This window comes from Suncus etruscus, chromosome 6 (genome assembly GCF_024139225.1).
Source record: "Suncus etruscus isolate mSunEtr1 chromosome 6, mSunEtr1.pri.cur, whole genome shotgun sequence".
NCBI lineage: Eukaryota > Metazoa > Chordata > Mammalia > Eulipotyphla > Soricidae > Suncus > Suncus etruscus.
The window spans coordinates 25,494,103-25,513,624 of NC_064853.1; the positions used below are offsets into that span (position 1 = coordinate 25,494,103).

A 19,522-nucleotide genomic window follows, 5' to 3' on the forward strand; every position below is an offset into this window, starting at 1 on the left:
CACAAGTTACTCCTGGCTCTGTACTTAGGAATTATTCAGGGAGTTGCTCAGGGGACCAAATGGAATTCTGGAGATTGAACCCAAGTCAGCCGCATATAAGACAAGTGTACTACCCACAGACTATCTCTTGGGCCTTTATGTATGTTCTTGATTGGTTCCAAATACCAATTTTTTCTCTTAGTTAACATTTTGATACCTGCAAAAGGGTTCCAAATAATTAAAATCTGATTAGTGTAAAGTGGTATGAAAAGTCTATGTCAAAAAGGTTACCAACATACTAACATGCCAACTTCTTTCTAAATATAAATGTTTCTGAGTAGTCACAATTATTTAAACATACCATTTAAAATGTCTATTGAAAACATTTTGGCTATTTACGAAAAATATAGTCATCTGATATTACTGATTAAACTTACTTATAAGCTAAATTTTAAAATGAAAATTAAGTTTTTAGGTAACTTGCTTACGCCAATTGTCAAAACTGATATAATGGTAACTATTCTTTACCATATAGTTGTATGGTACCTATAACACTTTTTAACAGGTATCCTAAAGTAAAGGCAATTATTTAGAAAAGAACCCATCAAAAAATATTTCCTTTTATGCAATCTGAGTCATTTACATTTAACATTATTCATCAAATTCAGCTCTATTGTTTTTTGGCAGTGAAATGTAGACATCCGTCAATATGAAAATATTAAGATACATTTATTTTAGAACAGAAAAACTAACTCGCGGTGTCAAAATTTACTATGGTTAATTGTACTGAGTAGGTAATACCATGTACAGTGCCTTTTTCAATCAAAAGAAAAATGACTGAAATGAAAGGAAATGGATGGTTCATTTTAACAAGACAATTCTTTAAGACTTCACATTTTCACAACAATATAACACAGATTGATGTACTATTTTACACTGTGATGCTTGGAGTACTTCGAGAGAGTGCCCAGCATCTGTATTGGAAGCAGTATTCCTTGCTTTCCACGAATAAAGGGGAACAAGTTACTGCTCACTGCTAAAAGTGGTGGGCTCCAGAAAGCTAGCTAGCATGCCCCCATTTTTAAAAATCATACCACAAAGGTAAACTTCTCCCAGTTTTAAATTCTGATCTCCATGAATAGGTCTTCTTTCCAATATTTTTTCTGTGAAACATTCAGGATCTAGTCAGTGAATAGCTTTCATAAGCAGAAAACTCAGATTTTCATTCCTTCACACCAAGAAGAACATCTTGTAAAAGATTCATAGGCTGAGAATAGAGAAAGGTATTTTATACAGGTATAAAATTCAAACCTATGAACAGTACTGGAAATCAGGTCAACTAACTGCTTATCTGGAGCTACAAACGGATTGGAATGAATTTTAGGATCGGAAAAGTCTGACCTAAGAATTCGTGCAAACTTTACCACGAAACTGGAAAATTTCAAGCACAGGTAATTTCAAACACTGAAACATCTGGAACTTTTCCTAGAAGGCAACGATGAAGGAAGAAACCCATCTTGCCTCTTACGTTAAAAATCAAGACAAATGATATAGACTGTTCACATGGACATTACTGTACATCGGCAATCCCAAACTGATCTAAGTCTTGTTACAGAGACACTCTGAATATCACAGGGGGCAAGATATTCCAAATGAACCTATCACAGAAAGGATGCCTGCAATCTGATTATGCAGTTACCTAGTGCTATCAATTTAGTCTGGTTTGGGACTGCTTTTTAGAGGGAGGAGGTCTCCCATGGCGTACTATGTGTTTCTCCAGGCTGTCCAGAATGGCCACAGCAATCTGCTGGACATGGGGATCAGTCTCTTTGTGTTCCTTGATGCTATATAAATGCTGTAATCCTCCTTCCTCAATCAGCATGCTGCAGTATCTTGAGGCTGAAAGAGAGCCAGAAAAAGAGCTTTAAAAAAGAAAGAGCACTAAAATTTATCTCTGGTTGAAGTGATAAATAATACAGTGGTACTTACTTTGCACACGGCAACTGGGTTTGATCCTTAGTGTCACTTGAGAAGTACCCTGCCTGTTGCGCTATCACTCTGGCCCCAGCTTTTTATTTCATCTTTATATATTTATTTTGGGTTTGGGGCCCCACATACAGTGTTCAGGGCTCACTCCTGGTTCTGCAACCAGGGATCACTCTTGGCAGGCTAGAGTGACCATATGGGTGCCAGGGATCAAACCCAGGTGAGTTGTGTGTAAAGCAAGTATCCTCTCTGCCGTCCTACTGCTCCAGTCCCTCCCTTTGATTTTGTGGGGTTTTTTGTTGTTTTTGTTTTGTTTTGTTTTGGGGTCACACCCGGCAGCTCTCAGGGGTTACTCCTGGCTCTCTGCTCAGAAATTGCTCCTGGCAGAGTCGGGGGACCATATGAGATGCCAGGACTCGAACCACTGTCCTGCATGCAAGGAAAATGCCTTACCTCCATGCTATCTCTCCGGCCCTCCCTTTGATTTCTTTTTGCAAACCAGAGAGGTAGTATAGGAATTAAAGTGCTTCTTGCATGGGGCCAACCTTGGTTTGATTCCCTTGAGCACATAGCCAAGAGTAAACCTGAACACCAATGGATGTGAACCCAAAACTTAATTTTTTTGGTGACAAGTGACTTTCAATATTTTTTGTTGTTTGTGGGCCACACCTGGCAGTGCTCAATGAGTTCACTTTGGTAAGTGGTAGTCTCTTCTGGTGGTGCTCAGGGAACCATGCAGTGCCAGAGATTGAACCCAGACCTCCACTACATGTTCCAGAACACTGAATTATCTCTTGGGCCATGAAAGCATAAGTTATAATAATAAGATAATAATAAAACAAAGTTAAGAACCATATAATTTAATTTTCAGTCTGTTGAGTTTTACCTGAGATGTATATCTATAAAATCGTATTTAGGATAACTTAATTGACCATAATTAGGATGGAGAGTATTTTCAACAAATGATAAGGGTCTGGGAGGGAGGGAGAGAAAGAGAGTTATTAGTTAGTTCAAAAGGCTGAATGGTTTGCATGCAAGAGGCCTGGTTTTAACCACAGCATTTGTCTTGTCCCCAAGTACTAGCAGGAGAATGACTCCTGAGTTTAGCCAGGTATTTCCCAAAACACAAACAAAACAAATATGAAAATAATCTAACAATTCTCAAATGTGTATAAGTATAAATTCTTCAGGCCATTCTATCCAGTAAACTTTGAGAACACCAACAACTATAAGTAGTCACAAATATGGGCAACTGTGAAAAAGCTATTGTCTTAGTATGCTTTATTTCCCTCTCTCTCTTTTTGTTTCATTTTAGGGTCACACCCAGTGGTGCTCAGAGGCTACTCCTCCTTGCTCAGTGCACAGTGGTCACCTCCAACAGAGCCCCAGGAACTATGTGTTGCTAGGACCAAACCCAGGCCTCCATTCAGCATGCAAAGCATGCACTTAGCCCATTGAACTCTCCTGCTCAGGGCCCAAGGCCACCAAGACTGAGCACCAGAATGTAACATATACATTAGTTCAGAAGACCTCTGCTCAGAAATGAATTAACTGTAGATCTCCTATCTTTCAATTCCAGGAGGTTAATGAATTTAAGTTCCTTTGCACTGTTATATACCAGCACTGCCAAGTTCATTCTGAGGGAATAAAGTTGGTTTATAGACTAAAATACTTAAGTCTGTGTCATAAAAAATTAGTTTATCAAACAATTTAGAAGTAACTTTATCATTTAAGGTAGGTGTCAACTTGGAAAACAGTTCTCTTAAAAAAAAAGAAAGAAAGAAGGGGCCGGGTGGTGGCGCTGAAGGTAAGGTGCCTGCCTTGCCTGCGCTAGCCTAGGACGGACCGCGGTTCGATCCCCCGGCGTCCCATATGGTCCCCCAAGAAGCCAGGAGCAACTTCTGAGCGCATAGCCAGGAGTAACCCCTGAGCGTCACAGGGTGTGGCCCAAAAACCAAAAAAAAAAAAAAAAAAAAAAAAAAAAAAAAAAAAAAGAAAGAAAGAAAACAGTTCTCTTTTTGGTACATACGATTCTTGCTGCAGACATGCTGCATGGCCCAAACTGCCCATAGCTGGACTCCTGGTGTGGTGAAACAGCCAAGTAATGGAAAAAACGGATTAAAAGACCTAGAAAGTAAAAAGAATAAAACTTACAGCATATATTTAGTAAGATTTTCAGAGTAGTGATTCCTAAGCATTTCATTCTAGGGGAAAAAATGGTTTCTGTTTTTATTTTTCTGTACTTTTCGGCTCACACTTGACAGCACTAGGGTTATTCTCAGCAGTTGTTAGGGGACCACATGGTGCTAAGGATTGAAACTGCACAAAAAGATACACTTAGCCCATTAAACTCTCTCTCTCTGGCCCCATTTTAGAAATTTCATCCTCCTATTTTTTTAAACCACACCCTTCATTCTCCTATTTTCTTTCTCTCTCTCCTACACACATACCCCATTGTACTCAGGGTTTCCTACCTCTGTGCATAGGTTTACTCTTGGTGAGACTGGGAGAATGATATGCACTGTGCTAAGGATTGAATGACAGCTTACTACATGCAATGCAAACACCTCACCTACTATAATATCTCTGACCCTAAATTATTTTTGTTTGTTTCTTTTTGTCTTCGGGTCACACAGACAGTGTTCAGTTACTTCTGGCTCTGCACCTCAATCCTGGTAGGCTCTGGGGCCATATGGATGCTGGGGATCAAACCCAGGTTGGCTACATTGCAAGGCAAGGACCCTATCCATTATATTATCATTCTGGCCCTAAATAGTTGGGGGGGCCCACACTCAGTGGTGCTCAGGAGTTACTCCTGGTTGTGCACTCAGAAATCATTCTTGGCAGGATCAAGGGACAATATAGGATGCTGGGGATAGAGCCCAGGTTGGCTGGGTGCAAGGCAAAATATCCACTGTGCTATCCCCCCCCCCAATTTTTTAATCAATTAAATTTATTATATTTTAGGCATAGAGATATAGCACAGCTTATAAAGTGTTTGCTTTGTACTCAGCCAACCCAGGTTTGATCCCTGGCACCACATGTGGTTCCTTCCCTTGAGTCTTGAGTAATTCCTGAGTGCAAAACCGAGATTAAGCCCTAAGCACTTCCCAGGCTATGGTTCAAAACCAAGCAAACTTTATTATATTCAAGTACCATTCATAAAATAAGTCTTTTTGGTAATTATACAGCAATCTGGAATACCAGCAATAATGAACAATATATCAAGTCAGAATGCTATAAAGGCATAAGTAAGTTTATGCCTAACTGCAATAAAGACTAAATGTCAAAATAGGACTTTAGTAAGTACTTGAATAAATTTTTATACTCTTTGTCCAAGTTAATTTAGTCCACCTGATGCATTACCCAGTTTCTGATCTTTAATGCATACACTGTTTCTTCTTCCTGAAATTTCTGCATCTAGTTATTTCTCAGAATTCAGCTTACTGATGAGGAAAGATTTCTTAAATGTTTTTATATATATATTCTTAACTTCTCTTTTTCAAAGGACTGCTCCATTTTAGAATTCTAGCCTAACAGAAATCTGCCAGAAGAATGGGGGAGCTACAGAAACAAAGAGGCCTCAGACAGCTAGCTTGAACTAAGATAAGCAAGTTCTGCTTTCACAGCTCCCAAGGACAGCAAGTCTGGAATATAAGTGTTGGGCATGTGAGATCAGTACCCATTTATGCTCACTGGCACTTTAAGTTTTGAGCTTTATAGGATATATCAATAAATTAAGTTAACTGATAAGTACTCATGTACTATTACTAATTATTATAAGCCTAGAGTGATTCAAGCAGTACCAGCCAGAGGGGGCTCTTGGCGCCAGAAAGCCCAACTCCCATGCTTCTAAGGCTGACGTATGTGCCACTCTGTGCCAAGAACTCTAACCATTAGCTACATTTGAACCTTGAGTTTTAATGATCCCCTTTCTTCTCTACAACTAACTAGGCCAGGGTCCTGGCCCACTGTGATAAGCTGACACCTGCAATATGTAACACTAGGATTGATAAGTTTTAATGGTCATCTCTTTGTTCATTGAATGTGTCTCTCAAAGTTATGATGTTTTTTAATGTAAGCCTTTGTTCATAGCTGCGTCTATGACTGATAAGTTAAAGTGCTGTTCTTGCCTGAAAATTCCTATATAAACTCTGCAGAAAAGAGCCTCGGGGTCTCTGCTCTGAGATCTGTATCACAGAGACCCTGGACCAGTCAGAATAAATCACCTGTTGCTTGTGCATGGTCTATGTCTCTATGGGACCCTCAAGGCGCCGAAAGGACGGAGGGGCACATTGCCCCGGATCCTAACATTACAACCTACTTCTAGAAAATCTTTTAAATACTCTCATCTTTAATTTCACAGCATCTGCAGTACTTTAGCATAATAAAAATTAATCTGATTTATATTTGGTATCCTTGTGAAGTAAATTTGTTTTGACGTGGAGAAGAAAAGTGATTTTAAGTTATAGCACAAGGTGCTCAGAGCTTACCTCCTACTTCTCCAGAAGGTGGAAGGGAAATTCTATCCATTATTGGGAACTGAACTGGGGCTAGACACACATAAGGAAAGAACTTTGGCCTCTTGTACTATCTCTCCTACCTCAAGGTAAGATTCTTGTATGCTGGGGCTGGAGAGATAGCATGGAGGTAAAGCGTTTGCCTTGCATGCAGAAGGACAGTGGTTCAAATCCCGGTACCCCATATGGACCCTGAGCCTGTCAGGAGCGATTTCTGAGCGTAGAGCCAGTAGTAACCCGAGTGCTGCGGGGTGTGCCCAAAAAAAACAAAACAAAACAGAAAGATTCTTGTATGCTGACACTATGACTGACACAGTGTCTTTCATTTTTCATTTGTTTGTTTTGTTTTGGGACCACAGCCAGCATTGCTACAAGGTTTCAGCACTCTGGCTCTGCACTCAGAAATTAGCACCTAGCAGGCTCAGGTGACCATATGGGATTAGTAAGTGATAAGCTCGTCTGTTCAAATCATTGAGCTATTTTGGGGGGGGGGGGTTAGTGATGCTCAGGGGCTACTACTGGCTATGCGTTCAGTAACGGCTCTTGGCCTGGGGGACCATGTGGGACACCGGGGATCGAACCTAGGTCCGTTCTGGATCAGCCGCGTGCAAGGCAAATGCAGTACCACTGTGCTATTGCTCCAGCCCACTGTGCTTTCTCACCAACTTTGCTTCTTTTATAGCTGATAGAGGAGAGGCCAGAGAGGTGGTAAATAACAGCAGAAAAGATGCTTGCCTTGAACATGGCAGACCTAGATTTGATCCCTGGCACCACAAAAAGTCCCAAGTCCCACCAGGATTGACCCTGAATGCAGAGACAGAAGTACCTCTGGATATGACCCAAATCCTCTCCCCCTTCAAATAAAGCTGGTAAGATAAAAGAAAGGAAGTGGGGCATCAGTGGAATGATTTGAGCACTCTGGAGTTGAGTAGAGTACAATACCATTGTATTATTTTTTTGTTTTGGGGTCACACCTGTCAGCGCTCAGGGGTTACTCCTGGCTCTGAGCTCAAAAATTGCTCCTGGCAGACAGGGGGACCATATGGGAAACCGGGATTCGAGCTACCTTCTGTCCTAAATTGGCTGCATGCAAGGCAAATGCCCCACCGCTATGCTATCTCCTGCCCCATAGTACTACTGTATTCTTTTTTTTTTTTGTTTTGTTTTTTGGGCCACACCCAGTGGTGCTCAGGGGTTACTCCTGGCTGTCTGCTCAGAAGTAGCTCCTGGCAGGCACGGGGACCATATGGGACACTGACTGGGATTCGAACCAACCACCTTTGGGCAAGGCAAATGCCGCTGTGCTGTCTCTCCAGGCCCCCTATTGTATTCTTAAAACAGTAATACTATCGTAAATCATGACACCTCAATTAATGTCTAAGGGAAAAATTATACATATAATAAGAATCACCTCTAGGCAAACAAACTACTAGATAAATAAGGATTATACAATTACCTGTATGCTACCATTTCACACTCTGGAGTTGGCCATTTCAAAATAGCTGAATGCTGGAAGACATGAAACATACAAGAGGATTATAGTATGTATTTAGTATTACTACATGAGCAGGTAATAATCATTTTCCCACTCTAAGTGTTATCTGTATACGTCCAGAACACACCGAGTGACCCTACCAGATCATCCAGAAGAGAATTCCTCTGGCTACGACTTAAAGTCCAAGCTTGTTCACCCCTTGATATTAGATGAGCAATAATTCCAGCTGCAAAGTAACTGACTTCCACTTCGACACTGTGTAGGAGGCTACTGATATGATCTATAAAATCCTTCCACATTAATTCTGAATGTAATTCTTGAACTTCTGCTATATTATTCTGAAAAAAAAAAGAAGATATAAAAATATTAGTATGAAGAATAAATGGGGGCTGTTCCTCATCCTTTCTTGAAAGGTCATTTCCAGCTCCACTTGAAATACCAGTAAGTGGGCCGGGCGGTGGCGCTAAAGGTAAGGTGCCTGCCTTGCCTGCGCTAGCTTGGACGGACCGCGGTTCGATCCCCCGGTGTCCCATATGGTCCCCCAAGCCAGGAGCAACTGAGCGCATAGCCAGGAGTAACCCCTGAGCGTTACCGGGTGTGGCCCAAAAACCAAAAAAAAAAAAAAAAAAAAGAAATACCAGTAAGTGCTGGGGACTGGCCCAGGGTCAGCCACATGCAAGCCAAGTGCCTTTGTAGGGAGCCCCTTTAAGAACGGGCAGAAAATACAGGGTTGAAATGCAGGCATAGAATTTTGCTAAAAGCAGGCAGATTTGAGAATCGATTGTTAACCTTTTAAGACTTAAGGGCACCAAACAGAGAGCCATAAAGCAGGTAGCCTCCAGAAGTAAATGTAAACATTTAAGATCCCCTTATCTGTATATTCCACCTGCCGGAGAAAGGTTCCATTATCAGTACATTCCCAACCTGATGAAGACAGAGCTCATTTTCTGCACATTCCATCTCACCTGCCAATGGATCCTGTTATTTGTCCTGTTCAATATATCTACCTCTTATTGACATATTTATGAGTGGAGCTGTGTCTACAAAAGTATTTAAGCCAGGCCTTGAGTTTCAATAAATGGAATTGGATTCAGTCTTGGCTAGAATCCTTTTTCCACTTTGGTCTGTCTCCGTGTCTGTCTTCTTTGTGTTTGCGTCTCCCTCCAAGAAAGAATAACCACATCTTAACTGGTGTCTCTGCAGGAAGGGCACCCACATGCCTTTACTCCCATTCTTCCTCTAACCACTGCTTCTGTGCAATTTTTTTTTTTTTGGTTTTTCGGCCACACCCATTTGATGCTCAGGGGTTACTTCCTGGCTAAGTGCTCAGAAATTGCCCCTGGCTTGGGGGGACCACATGGGACGCCGGGGGATCGAACTGTGGTCCTTCCTTGGCTAGCGCTCGCAAGGCAGACACCTTATCTCTAGCGCCACCTCACTGGCCCCTGCTTCTGTGAATTTTAAGAAAAAACTGAGATGGCAATTATTTAAACATTTATCAGCACAGGAGAGTTTTAGGTTTTGGGTTATTTTCTGGGGTAGGATCCTCCCTAAACTAAATAATAAAACAGTAGCAGGTTTCTTTCCAAAAAGTACTTCATATTTTGGACTGGAGAGAGCACAGAGGGTAAAGAGCTTTCCTTGCTGTCACCCAGGCTTCAATACCCAGTATCCTATACTAACCCCCAAGCACCACCAGGCGTAATTCTTGAGTGTAGAGCCAGAAACAAACCCTGATCACTTTTTTTTTCCTGGGTCACCTGTTGATACTCAGGGGTTACCTCCATGCTATCTCTCCAGCCCAAGTGTTTGTTTTTTTACATATACCTAGAGTATATGTGTTTTCATTTTTCTTTTCTTTGGGAGGGGGGTGTCACACCTGGCAGTTGCTTAGGGGTTACTCCTGGCTCTGTGATCAGAAATCGCTCCTGACAGACTTGGGGACCATATGGGATGTCGGGATTTGAACCACCCTCAGACCTGGGTGGGCTGCGTGCAAGGCAAACAACCTACTGCTGTGCTATCTCTCTGGCCCTAGATTACATGTGTTTTCTGTAGTTATTTACAAATATAGTAGCAACTCACTCCTTTCTCCCCTCCTTCCTCTCTCTATCCCTCCCTCCAAGAAACTTTTTCCAATGTATTAACATAGGCAGAAAGTAATTACAGCTAATTTAATATCTTACCAAAAGTCCTAGGACTTTCTGTTGAATGGATGACTCAGTTGGAAAAGACTATAAAGAAAACAAAATTATAATTACTGAAAGAACCAAATTATGATAAGTGACCAAATCCAACAATTTCAATGTAAAAAGTGCAAGCTAAATTCCCAATCTAACCTCTAGAACCCTCATGAAGAGTTCTAACCCTTGGTTTTCAATAAAATGTCTGCAAGTGGTTGGAGATTCATCTGTAAGATTCCAAAGAGCACTCAAAGTAAACTTCAATGTTGTGTCCACTGAATTTTGATTGGTTTTCTGCTTTACTATCTGAAGAAGTTGCTGAAAGAAGAAAAACCAAATTAATTTCTGAATTGTCAGTATACTTAATGGGGGGGAATCACTAATATAAGAGTATTGTTTTCATGGCTTACAACATTTAAAAAACTTTTTTTTTTTTTTTTGCATCACTTGGTGATGCTCAGGAGTTGCTTCTGGCTCTACATTCAGGAATCATTCCTGGCAGTGTTTGTGGACCATATCGAACGTATGGGATCAAACCCTGATTGGCCACTTTTAAGGCAAATACCCTGCCGGTTGGACTACTGCTCTGGCCACACAATATTTCTTATTTTTTTGTTTTGTTTTGGGGCTACACCCAGCAACACTCAGAGGTTATTCCTGGCTCTGCACTTAAGAATTACTTCTGGTGTTGCTAAAGGAACCATCTGGGATACCTGGGTTGGAATCCAGGTCAGTGTGTTCGAGGCAAGCTTAGTTTACCTGCTGTAAGTCCCTCTTAGGTTTTAAAATGTTTATAGTCTCTTGATTCAGACTTTCCTTTCCCTTCAGTAAGAAAAAATATATAAGGTTGGAGAGATATATAAGGAATAGGACATTTGCCTCGTATGTAGCCATATATATTAGGTGCTAGGCACAGCATATGGCCCTAAAACTCCTCCAAAGAGTGATCCCTAAGCATAGAGTCCTGAGCACTGCCAAGTGTGGCCCAAAAACAAAAGAAGGTGAAAAAATTTTCAGCACCACAAATGGTCCTCGAGTACTGCCAGGGGTCACTCCTGAGCACTATTCTGCTGGGTGTGACCTACCTACCAAAAAAGGATAAAAAATATAAAAATTCTATATTGTTCTGGGGCTAAAGCCGTGGTGCAGCGGTAGAGCATTTGCCTTGCATGCAGTTGACCTAGGATGGACCACAGTTTGATTCCCCGGCATCCCTTATGGTCCCCCAAGTCAGAAGCAATATCCGAGAGCATAGCCAGGACTCCTGAATTGTCACCAGATGTGGCCCAAAAACCAAAAAAAAGTTTTTCTATATTATTCTGTTTTGGTTTTATTTTGGGGGGGTGGGGTGGGGCGGGGGCATACCCCACGGCACTCAGGAGTTACTCCTGGCTCTGCTCAGAAATCACTCCTGGGGGCCGGAGAGATAGCATGGAGGTAAGGCGTTTGCCTTTCATGCAGGAGGTCATCGGTTCGAATCCCGGCGCCCCATATGGTCCCCTGTGCCTGCCAGGAGCAATTTCTGAGCCTGGAGCCAGGAATAACCCCTGAGCACTGCCAGGTGTGACCCAAAAACCAAAAAAAAAAAAAAAAAAAAAAAAAGAAATCACTCCTGGCATGCATGGTAGACCATATGGGATGCCGGGATTTGAACCACCATTGATTCTGGGTCAGCGCTTGCAAGGCAAATGCCCTACTGCTGTGCTATCTCTCCGGCCCTATTTTCATTTTTCTTTTGAGTGGGGGGGTCACATCTGACAGCATTCAGTTACTGACTGTTACTCCTGGCTCTGCACTCAGAAATCACTCCTCACAGACTTGGTGGATCATATGGGATGCCGGGAATCAAACAGAGGTCCGTCCTGTGTTGGCTGCGTGCAAGGCAAACGCCCTACTGCTGTGCTATCACTCTGGCCTTCTATATTATTCTGATTATACAAATAGTTTAGCAGGCTATCAAGTAAATAAGTATCAAAATTATTAAAACAGGGTTATCTATTTTATCCAATTGGTCACAGCCTAAATTTATTACAAGGGCCAGAAGATAAGAGTTCAACAGAGAGAGTACATGTATTAAATGCAGGATGGTCCAGGTTCAATTCTGTTACTACATGGTTTTCTGGGGTACCAGCATGAGTGACCTCAAGTACAGAGCTGGGAGCTGCCCTTGAGCACCACCAGGAGTGCTGTCATATCAAAGATTAAATTATGCATCTAGAGTAGAGTAGGGATGCAAGTGACCAGAATATAGTTTGCCAGAAAGGAAAGGGGAAAAACTGCCTGAAAACATTAAAAACAAACAGAATCGATTGGTCTATAGTGAAGAGAACACTTACTCTGACAATGAAGAGTTCAGCACCAAGCTGTGCTGTTTGTTCTGTAGAGAGCTGTAAGCAAGCAGAGGATGAGAGTAAATGCCCAAGAAGTCACTAATAAGTTTAATTTCATTCACTGTAACTGAGTCCAAAGGTCAGATAAAAAAAAAAAAATCTCTGGTTTGGAAACTCCAAAGAATAGAATGTAGCTTGAATAAACAGGCTTGCTGAGAGGTTCACCACCTTTATGGCAAACAGATTTTGGGATAGCTACTACAACAGAAATGGTTTTTCTACAGGAAGTTATTTGACAAGGGTTAGGTACCTTAGCAGCCAGAATGGAAATGATAGCAACTGCCATCCTTTGCATGTTTTGATCCTCGTGGTTGCAAAGCCACTGCATGACAAGTTTGGCTGCTTCAAACCTGTAACCACAGAAGGGTTTCATGAATGAATCCTGGAGTCTCAAGCAGTTTCACAGATCTAACTGGGAAATTATACTCTATATTAGACTGATAAAAATAAAAAATAAAATTCCCAGTATAGGAAATAGCAATCATACTTAAGTGTTTTGGAGACAGTGGCTCATTATGCATTCTGTCATTTTAAAAAGAAATGAAGCTGAGAGAGAGAGAGAAAGAGAGAAAGCGAGCACAAGAAGAGAGCGAGAGAGTGAGTGCACACAACAGGTAGGCCTGTGCTCAGGGATCACTTCTGGCTATGCTCAAGATGCCATGGATTGCTGGACAAAAATCAGGCCCCTTTTATGGAAAACATACTATAATCCTTAGATATCTCTCCCCCCCACTCCCTTCCTCTGTGGGATTCGCTTATTCATTGTATAGGCCTACTCTGTTTCATGTTTAAGATAAAATTCAATAGAAAAAGGGAAAAAAGGGGCCGGGCGGTGGCGCTAAAGGTAAGGTGCCTGCCTTGCCTGCGCTAACCTTGGACGGACCGCGGTTCGATCCCCCGGTGTCCCATATGGTCCCCCAAGCCAGGAGCAACTTCTGAGCACATAGCCAGGAGTAACCCCTGAGCGTTACTGGGTGTGGCCCAAAAACCAAAAAAAAAAAGAAAAAAAAAGAAAAAGGGAAAAAAGAGTGAGCAGTTCAGAGGGTACTACAAGTCAGGAAAGAATTTTTTTAGTCTAACCCAAATAGTAAAATGTAGAGGGAAAATAAAAGATAAAAACTGGTTAATAAAAAGGATAAATCCTTGGGCCCGGAGAGATAGCACAGTGGTGTTTGCCTTGCAAGCAAAGATGGTTGGTTTGAATCCCGGTGTCCCATATGGCCCCCCATGCCTGCCAGGAGCTATTTCTGAGCAGACAGCCAGGAATAACCCCTGAGCACCACCAGGTGTGGCCCAAAAACCAAAAACCAAAAAAAAAAAAAAAAAGGATAAATCCAATTATATTACATTTTTAAAATAAAAAAGACAAATCTGGGAATGAAGAGTTAGTAGAGTGGGTAGGGTGCTGCTTGCTTTGCATGTAGCTGACAAAGGTGATCCCCAGAATCCCAGATGATTCTGAGCACTGAAAGGAGGGATTCCTGAGTACAGAACCACGAGTAAATCCTGAGCATCACTGGATGTGGCCACAAAACAAAACAAAAATAAACCCTTGATTTCTGAGTACTTTTTTTGGGACCCACACCCTAACTTTGGCATTACTCAGAGAGGTTACCCCCTGGCTTGGTGTTTAGGGTCATTCCAGTCATTCCAGATGGTGCTCAGGAACCATCTAGTAGAGCTGAGGATGGAACCAGGGTTAGTGGCTTTCAATGCAAGCACCTTAGCACCAGATCTCCCTCTCTCAATTCTTTGGGCACATTAAAAAAAAAAACAAAACTAGAACTGTATAGTTTTTGTTTTGAGGGCCACATCTAGCAGTACTCAGGGCTTAATTATGGTTCCATGCTTAGGAATCACTTTTGGTGAGCTATATGGGTTCCAAGGATGGAACCAGTCAGCTGCGTGTAAGGTAAGCACCCTACCCTCGCTACTGTCCCTCCTACTCTACCCTGAGCAATTTTTGAAGATAAAATGCCAAAGGATTGAATACAGATGGGGAGATAAGAAGTCAAGATGACATTAAAAAACACACAGTTGATTATTTTACCCATAATTTCACTTCTCAAACTTCCTTTAGTATATTAATCCTTGGGACTGGAGCAATAGCACAATGTTTGCCTTTCATGTGGCCAACCAGACAGACCCGGGTTCAATCCCCAGTGCCTGATATGGTTCCCCTGAGCCTGCCTAGAGGGGTTTCTAAGCTCAGAGCCAGGAGTAACCCGAGTGCTGCCGGTGTGGCCCCAAAACCAAAAGTAAATAAATAAAATACATTACTCCTAATTTATTAATGCCTTCTCATTGCATCTCAATACCTAGCAAGTCTGTCAGAGAACTTTGATTCACTTCCATGGCTTTTAAGGATCATATTCTACTAAGCTTTTTTTTTTTTTTTTGGGTTTTTGGTTTTTGGGTCACACCTGGCAGCGCTCAGGGATTACTCCTTGCTCTACCTCAACAATCGCTCCTGGCAGGCTCAGGGGATCTTATGGGATGCCAGGATTTGAAACACCAACCTTCTGCATGCAAGACAAAAGCCTTAACTCCCTGCTATCTCTCCAGCCCCTCTACTAAGCTCTTTACACCAAAAACCCCAAAGAAACCTCGAAACACACATTGTGCTTAACACACGTTGGCTGAATGATCTGATGTAAATCACTCACTCCTCTGCAGCTTCCATCAAATTCACTGTTATCTCCATTACTATTTCCATGGACATCATCTTTGTCAAGCCCATTGCTAGTATTTTGGACAAAATTCCTTTCAAAATCTTCTCCCATTACTTTCTCCTCAGTTTGTACCATATATATAATATTACATATTACATGGAATAATAAACTTTTTATTAGAAACAAATTATTTATATTATAAATATAAAATGCAAATAATATAAACTATATAATATTACATGCCATATATTATATATGTCAGGTATTATATTACTATATAATAATATATCTCAGGTATGTTACTTCTGTATTCATAAATTTTTATTTTATTTTATTTATGTTTGGCTTGGGGAACCACACCCAGCAGAGCTCAGAGCTTACTCCGAGAAGGCTCAGGGGACCATACGGCATGCCAGGCATTGAACTATCACTCTGGCCCCTTCACATTTTAAAACTCAAGTAGATGCTCACAATTTTTTTTCCAACCTAACCTATACATATTGCAAAGTCAATTGCTTATGAGTCCTCAGCTACATTATATATAATATAGTCATATATATTATATTATACAATCATAAAGTAATATAAGTTTAGTAACTAAGAGACTAATTTCTGAAGATCTTTGAATTTGGGGGGGGTGAATATTAGTTTAACTTAGTGTTTATAATAAATTTTAAGTTATTTTCTCTGGCTAGAGAAACAGTATAATGAATAGGTTACTTGCCTTGCAAAAGGCTGACCCAGGTTTGATTCCCAGCACTGCGCTGTCCCACCTGAGTGCAGAGCAAGGAGAAGTCCTGAGCACAGGCAGGTGTGACCCAGAAATATGTGTGTCTGTCTGGTAATTTTTTTCTCATGTGAAGCAATGAAACTGTTAACAATATCATGTCATTTCAAATCAGTCTCTATTATTTACTAAATTTGGAACTAAGACAAGTTCCCTAATGCATTTTCTTTTTTTGTTGTTGTTTTGAAGTGTCAGGGATCAAACAAACACAGGTCTCATGCACGCAAAGTGTACATTTTACTGCTTAATCATGACTCCAGTTTTTTTCATTCTATTTTTTTTGTCTGAAAATATGATTCCAGGAGCCATTCCTGGCTATGTGTTCAGGCGATCATGGCAATGCTGGAGATCCAAACTTGGGTCAACTTCATGTAGCCAAGTGTTTTACCTTGGGTACTATCTCTCCAGCCCAAGATATTTTTTTTTGTTTTGATGTTTTTATGTCATATCCAGAAATGCTCAGGGGTTGCTCCAGGTGGGACCACGCAGAGCCAGGAATTGTATTGTTTATGTTTTGGAATCATATTCAGCAATACTCAGGGGTTGCTCTGGGTGAATACATAGCCAGAAACTGAACTAGGGCCTCACACATACAAGGTAAGTGTTCTACCACTATGTTATATCTGTAGACCTCTAAGATTGTTATTAAGGTTTAAATGTTTTAAGGCATAAAAAAAGTAAAACTGGGGCCGGGCGGTGGCGCTGGAGGTAAGGTGCCTGCCTTACCTGCGCTAGCCTAGGAGACGGACCGCGGTTCGATTCCCCGGCGTCCCATATGGTCCCCCAAGCCAGGAGCGACTTCTAAGCGCATAGCCAGGAGTAACCCCTGAGCGTCACCGGGTGTGGCCCAAAAACCAAAAAAAAAAAAAAAAAAAAAAGTAAAACTTAGTAGAGAACCTGGCAAATACTAAGCTTTTGATAAAAAAAAATTTAATGGTAGTATTATTGTCTTATTCTGTATCTTTATTTGTACAGTTCTCAAAACATAAAAAAACAATTCACTCAACAGCTCTCATCTTCAGAGCAACACAGCATGAATACATAAAGTAGGGATTCTAGAGTCAGTCTTGAATTAAATCTAGATTCTACTACTTACTATCTTAGCATCTCCAGCAAGTTACTAAAACTTTTTGTGTGTTTTTCTCATCTGCAAAATGAAGGTTACAAGAGAAACAATTTCACAGAATTGATGTAATGTCTGAATAAACATATGTAAACTCTAACACAACGTTTGATAATAGCTTTCAATACACATTATCTATTAAGTTAAAGACCCTCACTAACAAAATTTTTGGTTTTGGGCCACACCCTGTGGTGCTCAGGGGTTTCTCCTGACTCTGCACTCAGAAATTGGTCCTGGCAAGGCTTGGGGGACCATATAGGGTGCTGGAGATCAAACCCGAGTCCATCCTAGGTCGGGAGTGTGCAAGGCAAACGCCTTACCACTGTGCTCTCATCTTTTTTTTTTTTTTTTTTTTTTGGTGGGTTTTTTTTTTTTGGGTCACACCCGGCAGTGCTCAGGGGTTATTCCTGGCTCCAGGCTCAGAAATTGCTCCTGGCAGGCACGGGGGACCATATGGGACGCCGGGATTCGAACCGATGACCTCCTGCATGAAAGGCAAACGCTTTACCTCCATGCTATCTCTCCGGCCCCTGTGCTCTCATCTTACTCCGGCCCCCTCACAAACATTTTTTTTTTTTGTTTTTTGGGTCACACCCGACAGAGCTCAGGGGTTACTCCTGGCTCTATGCTCAGAAATTGCTCGTGGCAGGCTGGGGGGACCACATGGGATGCCGAGATTTGAACCACCTTCCTTCTGCATGCAAGGCAAACGCCCTACCTCCATGCTACCTCTCCGGACCCCTCACAAACATTTTTAATGAAATGATCACCTATTGTATAGAATTTTTCCTTCTTGTTCTGCAGCCCACTACATTCCATCAACAACCCTTATCAGAAAAATTAAATTTTCTATTACTTATTCATTTATCAATTCATCAAACATCTACTTAAGCACAAAGATAAGCCAATCATAGACTCTAACCACAAAGAAGCTTAATTCTAGCAGAACACATTGGCTCAGTCAAAGGTATTCAAACTACAGCCTTCTACAGCATGATAAATAGCTGTGGGTCTAGCTGTTTTTATTTATTATATTTTTAATTTAATTTTTCGTTGTTTATGGGCCACACACAGTGGCACTCAGAAATGGCTTGGAGGACCATATGGGATGCTGGGGACCTATGGTCAGTCCTGGCTTGGCTGAGTGCTTGGCAAACACCCCACCTGCTGTGCTACTGGTCTGACCCCAAAGTCCAGCTATTTTTAAACATTACTGGAACAATCATTCATTCACTTATGTATATTCTATAGCTGTCTTTGTTCTTTTCTTTGGGGTACTCAAATTCATATATGTAAACTCTATGCTGACCTACATCTTCCATGAGTTTATAGCTGCTTTCAGGTACAAAATTAGTGTTAATCCTCTGCCTTACCAGGAAGCCAACCCTGGAATAGGATACAATTTTTTGTTTGTTTTTGCTTTTAACTCTAGCTATACTCAGGAGTTACTCCTTGATCTGCACTTAGGAATCATTTCTGTTTGTGTTCAGGAAACCATATGTGAAGCTAGGGATAAAACTCTGTGCAAGGCAAACACCTTGCCCACCGTACTATGTTCCAGCCCTATGTTCTTTGGTGTGTCATCTTTCTTTAGGATGTTTTTTAGAGAGTATGTCTTTCCTAACTTTAATTTCACTGCAATCAATTCAAATGCTCAATATTTATAAGACCTTATAAATAATATATTAATAATGTATTTATAATAATCACAATGATTAACAATTATTTAGTAATAAATAATATGATAATTAGTATTATCTATTTGGAATGTGTTTTATATAATTATAGTCATTTACTTCGGAAGGAAATTTTGGGTCATACCCAGTGGTGTTCAGGGAAACAAAGTGGGGTCTGCTGTATGTAAGGCACTTTTTACCCTTCTGTATTCTCTCTAGCTCCTGTATAAAATCATATAGTTTTTTTTTTAGCCAAACTATTTCAAGTAATAAATGAAACACTTCACTCCTAGAAGTGCCAGGTAACAATATACTATTAGCTAACTAAATTACAGTAAAATTGTTTCTTGAGACATGTTTCGTGAGATCTTTTGTGTATTTCTTCTTCAAAATTCTATCATTAGAAATTATACTTCAGGGCCCGGAGAGATAGTGCAGCAGCATTTGCCTTGCAAGCAGCCGACCAGGACCAAAGGTAGTTGGTTCAAATCCCAGTATCCCATATGGTCCCCGTGCCTGCCAGGAGCTATTTCTGAGCAGACAGCCAGGAGTAACCCCTGAGCACCGCCGGGTGTTCCCCCCCCCCCAAAAAAAAAAGAAATTATACCTCAAGCTATAATAGTGGAATTATTCCCCTATAATAAGGAAATTATAATAACGAAATTATTATCACAAACCATAATCTGTAATCCTTTAGAAAACAAGGAAAAA

The 19,522-nt window shown here is 41.0% G+C and overlaps 1 protein-coding gene across 1 annotated transcript in view; it reads right to left on the reverse strand.

Moving 5' to 3' along the window:
• Window positions 1–355: 355 nt before the first annotated feature.
• ZYG11B (zyg-11 family member B, cell cycle regulator) overlaps window positions 356–19,522 on the reverse strand; it is a 57,372-nt gene continuing 38,205 nt past the window's right edge. The window contains exons 7-15 of the mRNA XM_049775170.1: window positions 12,804–12,903; window positions 12,500–12,550; window positions 10,320–10,481; window positions 10,167–10,214; window positions 8,121–8,318; window positions 7,942–7,994; window positions 3,995–4,092; window positions 1,679–1,878; window positions 356–1,246 (exon numbers count right to left, since the gene is read on the reverse strand). Of these exons, the coding sequence (XP_049631127.1) occupies window positions 1,688–1,878; window positions 3,995–4,092; window positions 7,942–7,994; window positions 8,121–8,318; window positions 10,167–10,214; window positions 10,320–10,481; window positions 12,500–12,550; window positions 12,804–12,903 (901 nt within the window). The 3' untranslated portion in view covers window positions 356–1,246; window positions 1,679–1,687. The remainder of the gene's footprint in view (window positions 1,247–1,678; window positions 1,879–3,994; window positions 4,093–7,941; window positions 7,995–8,120; window positions 8,319–10,166; window positions 10,215–10,319; window positions 10,482–12,499; window positions 12,551–12,803; window positions 12,904–19,522) is intronic.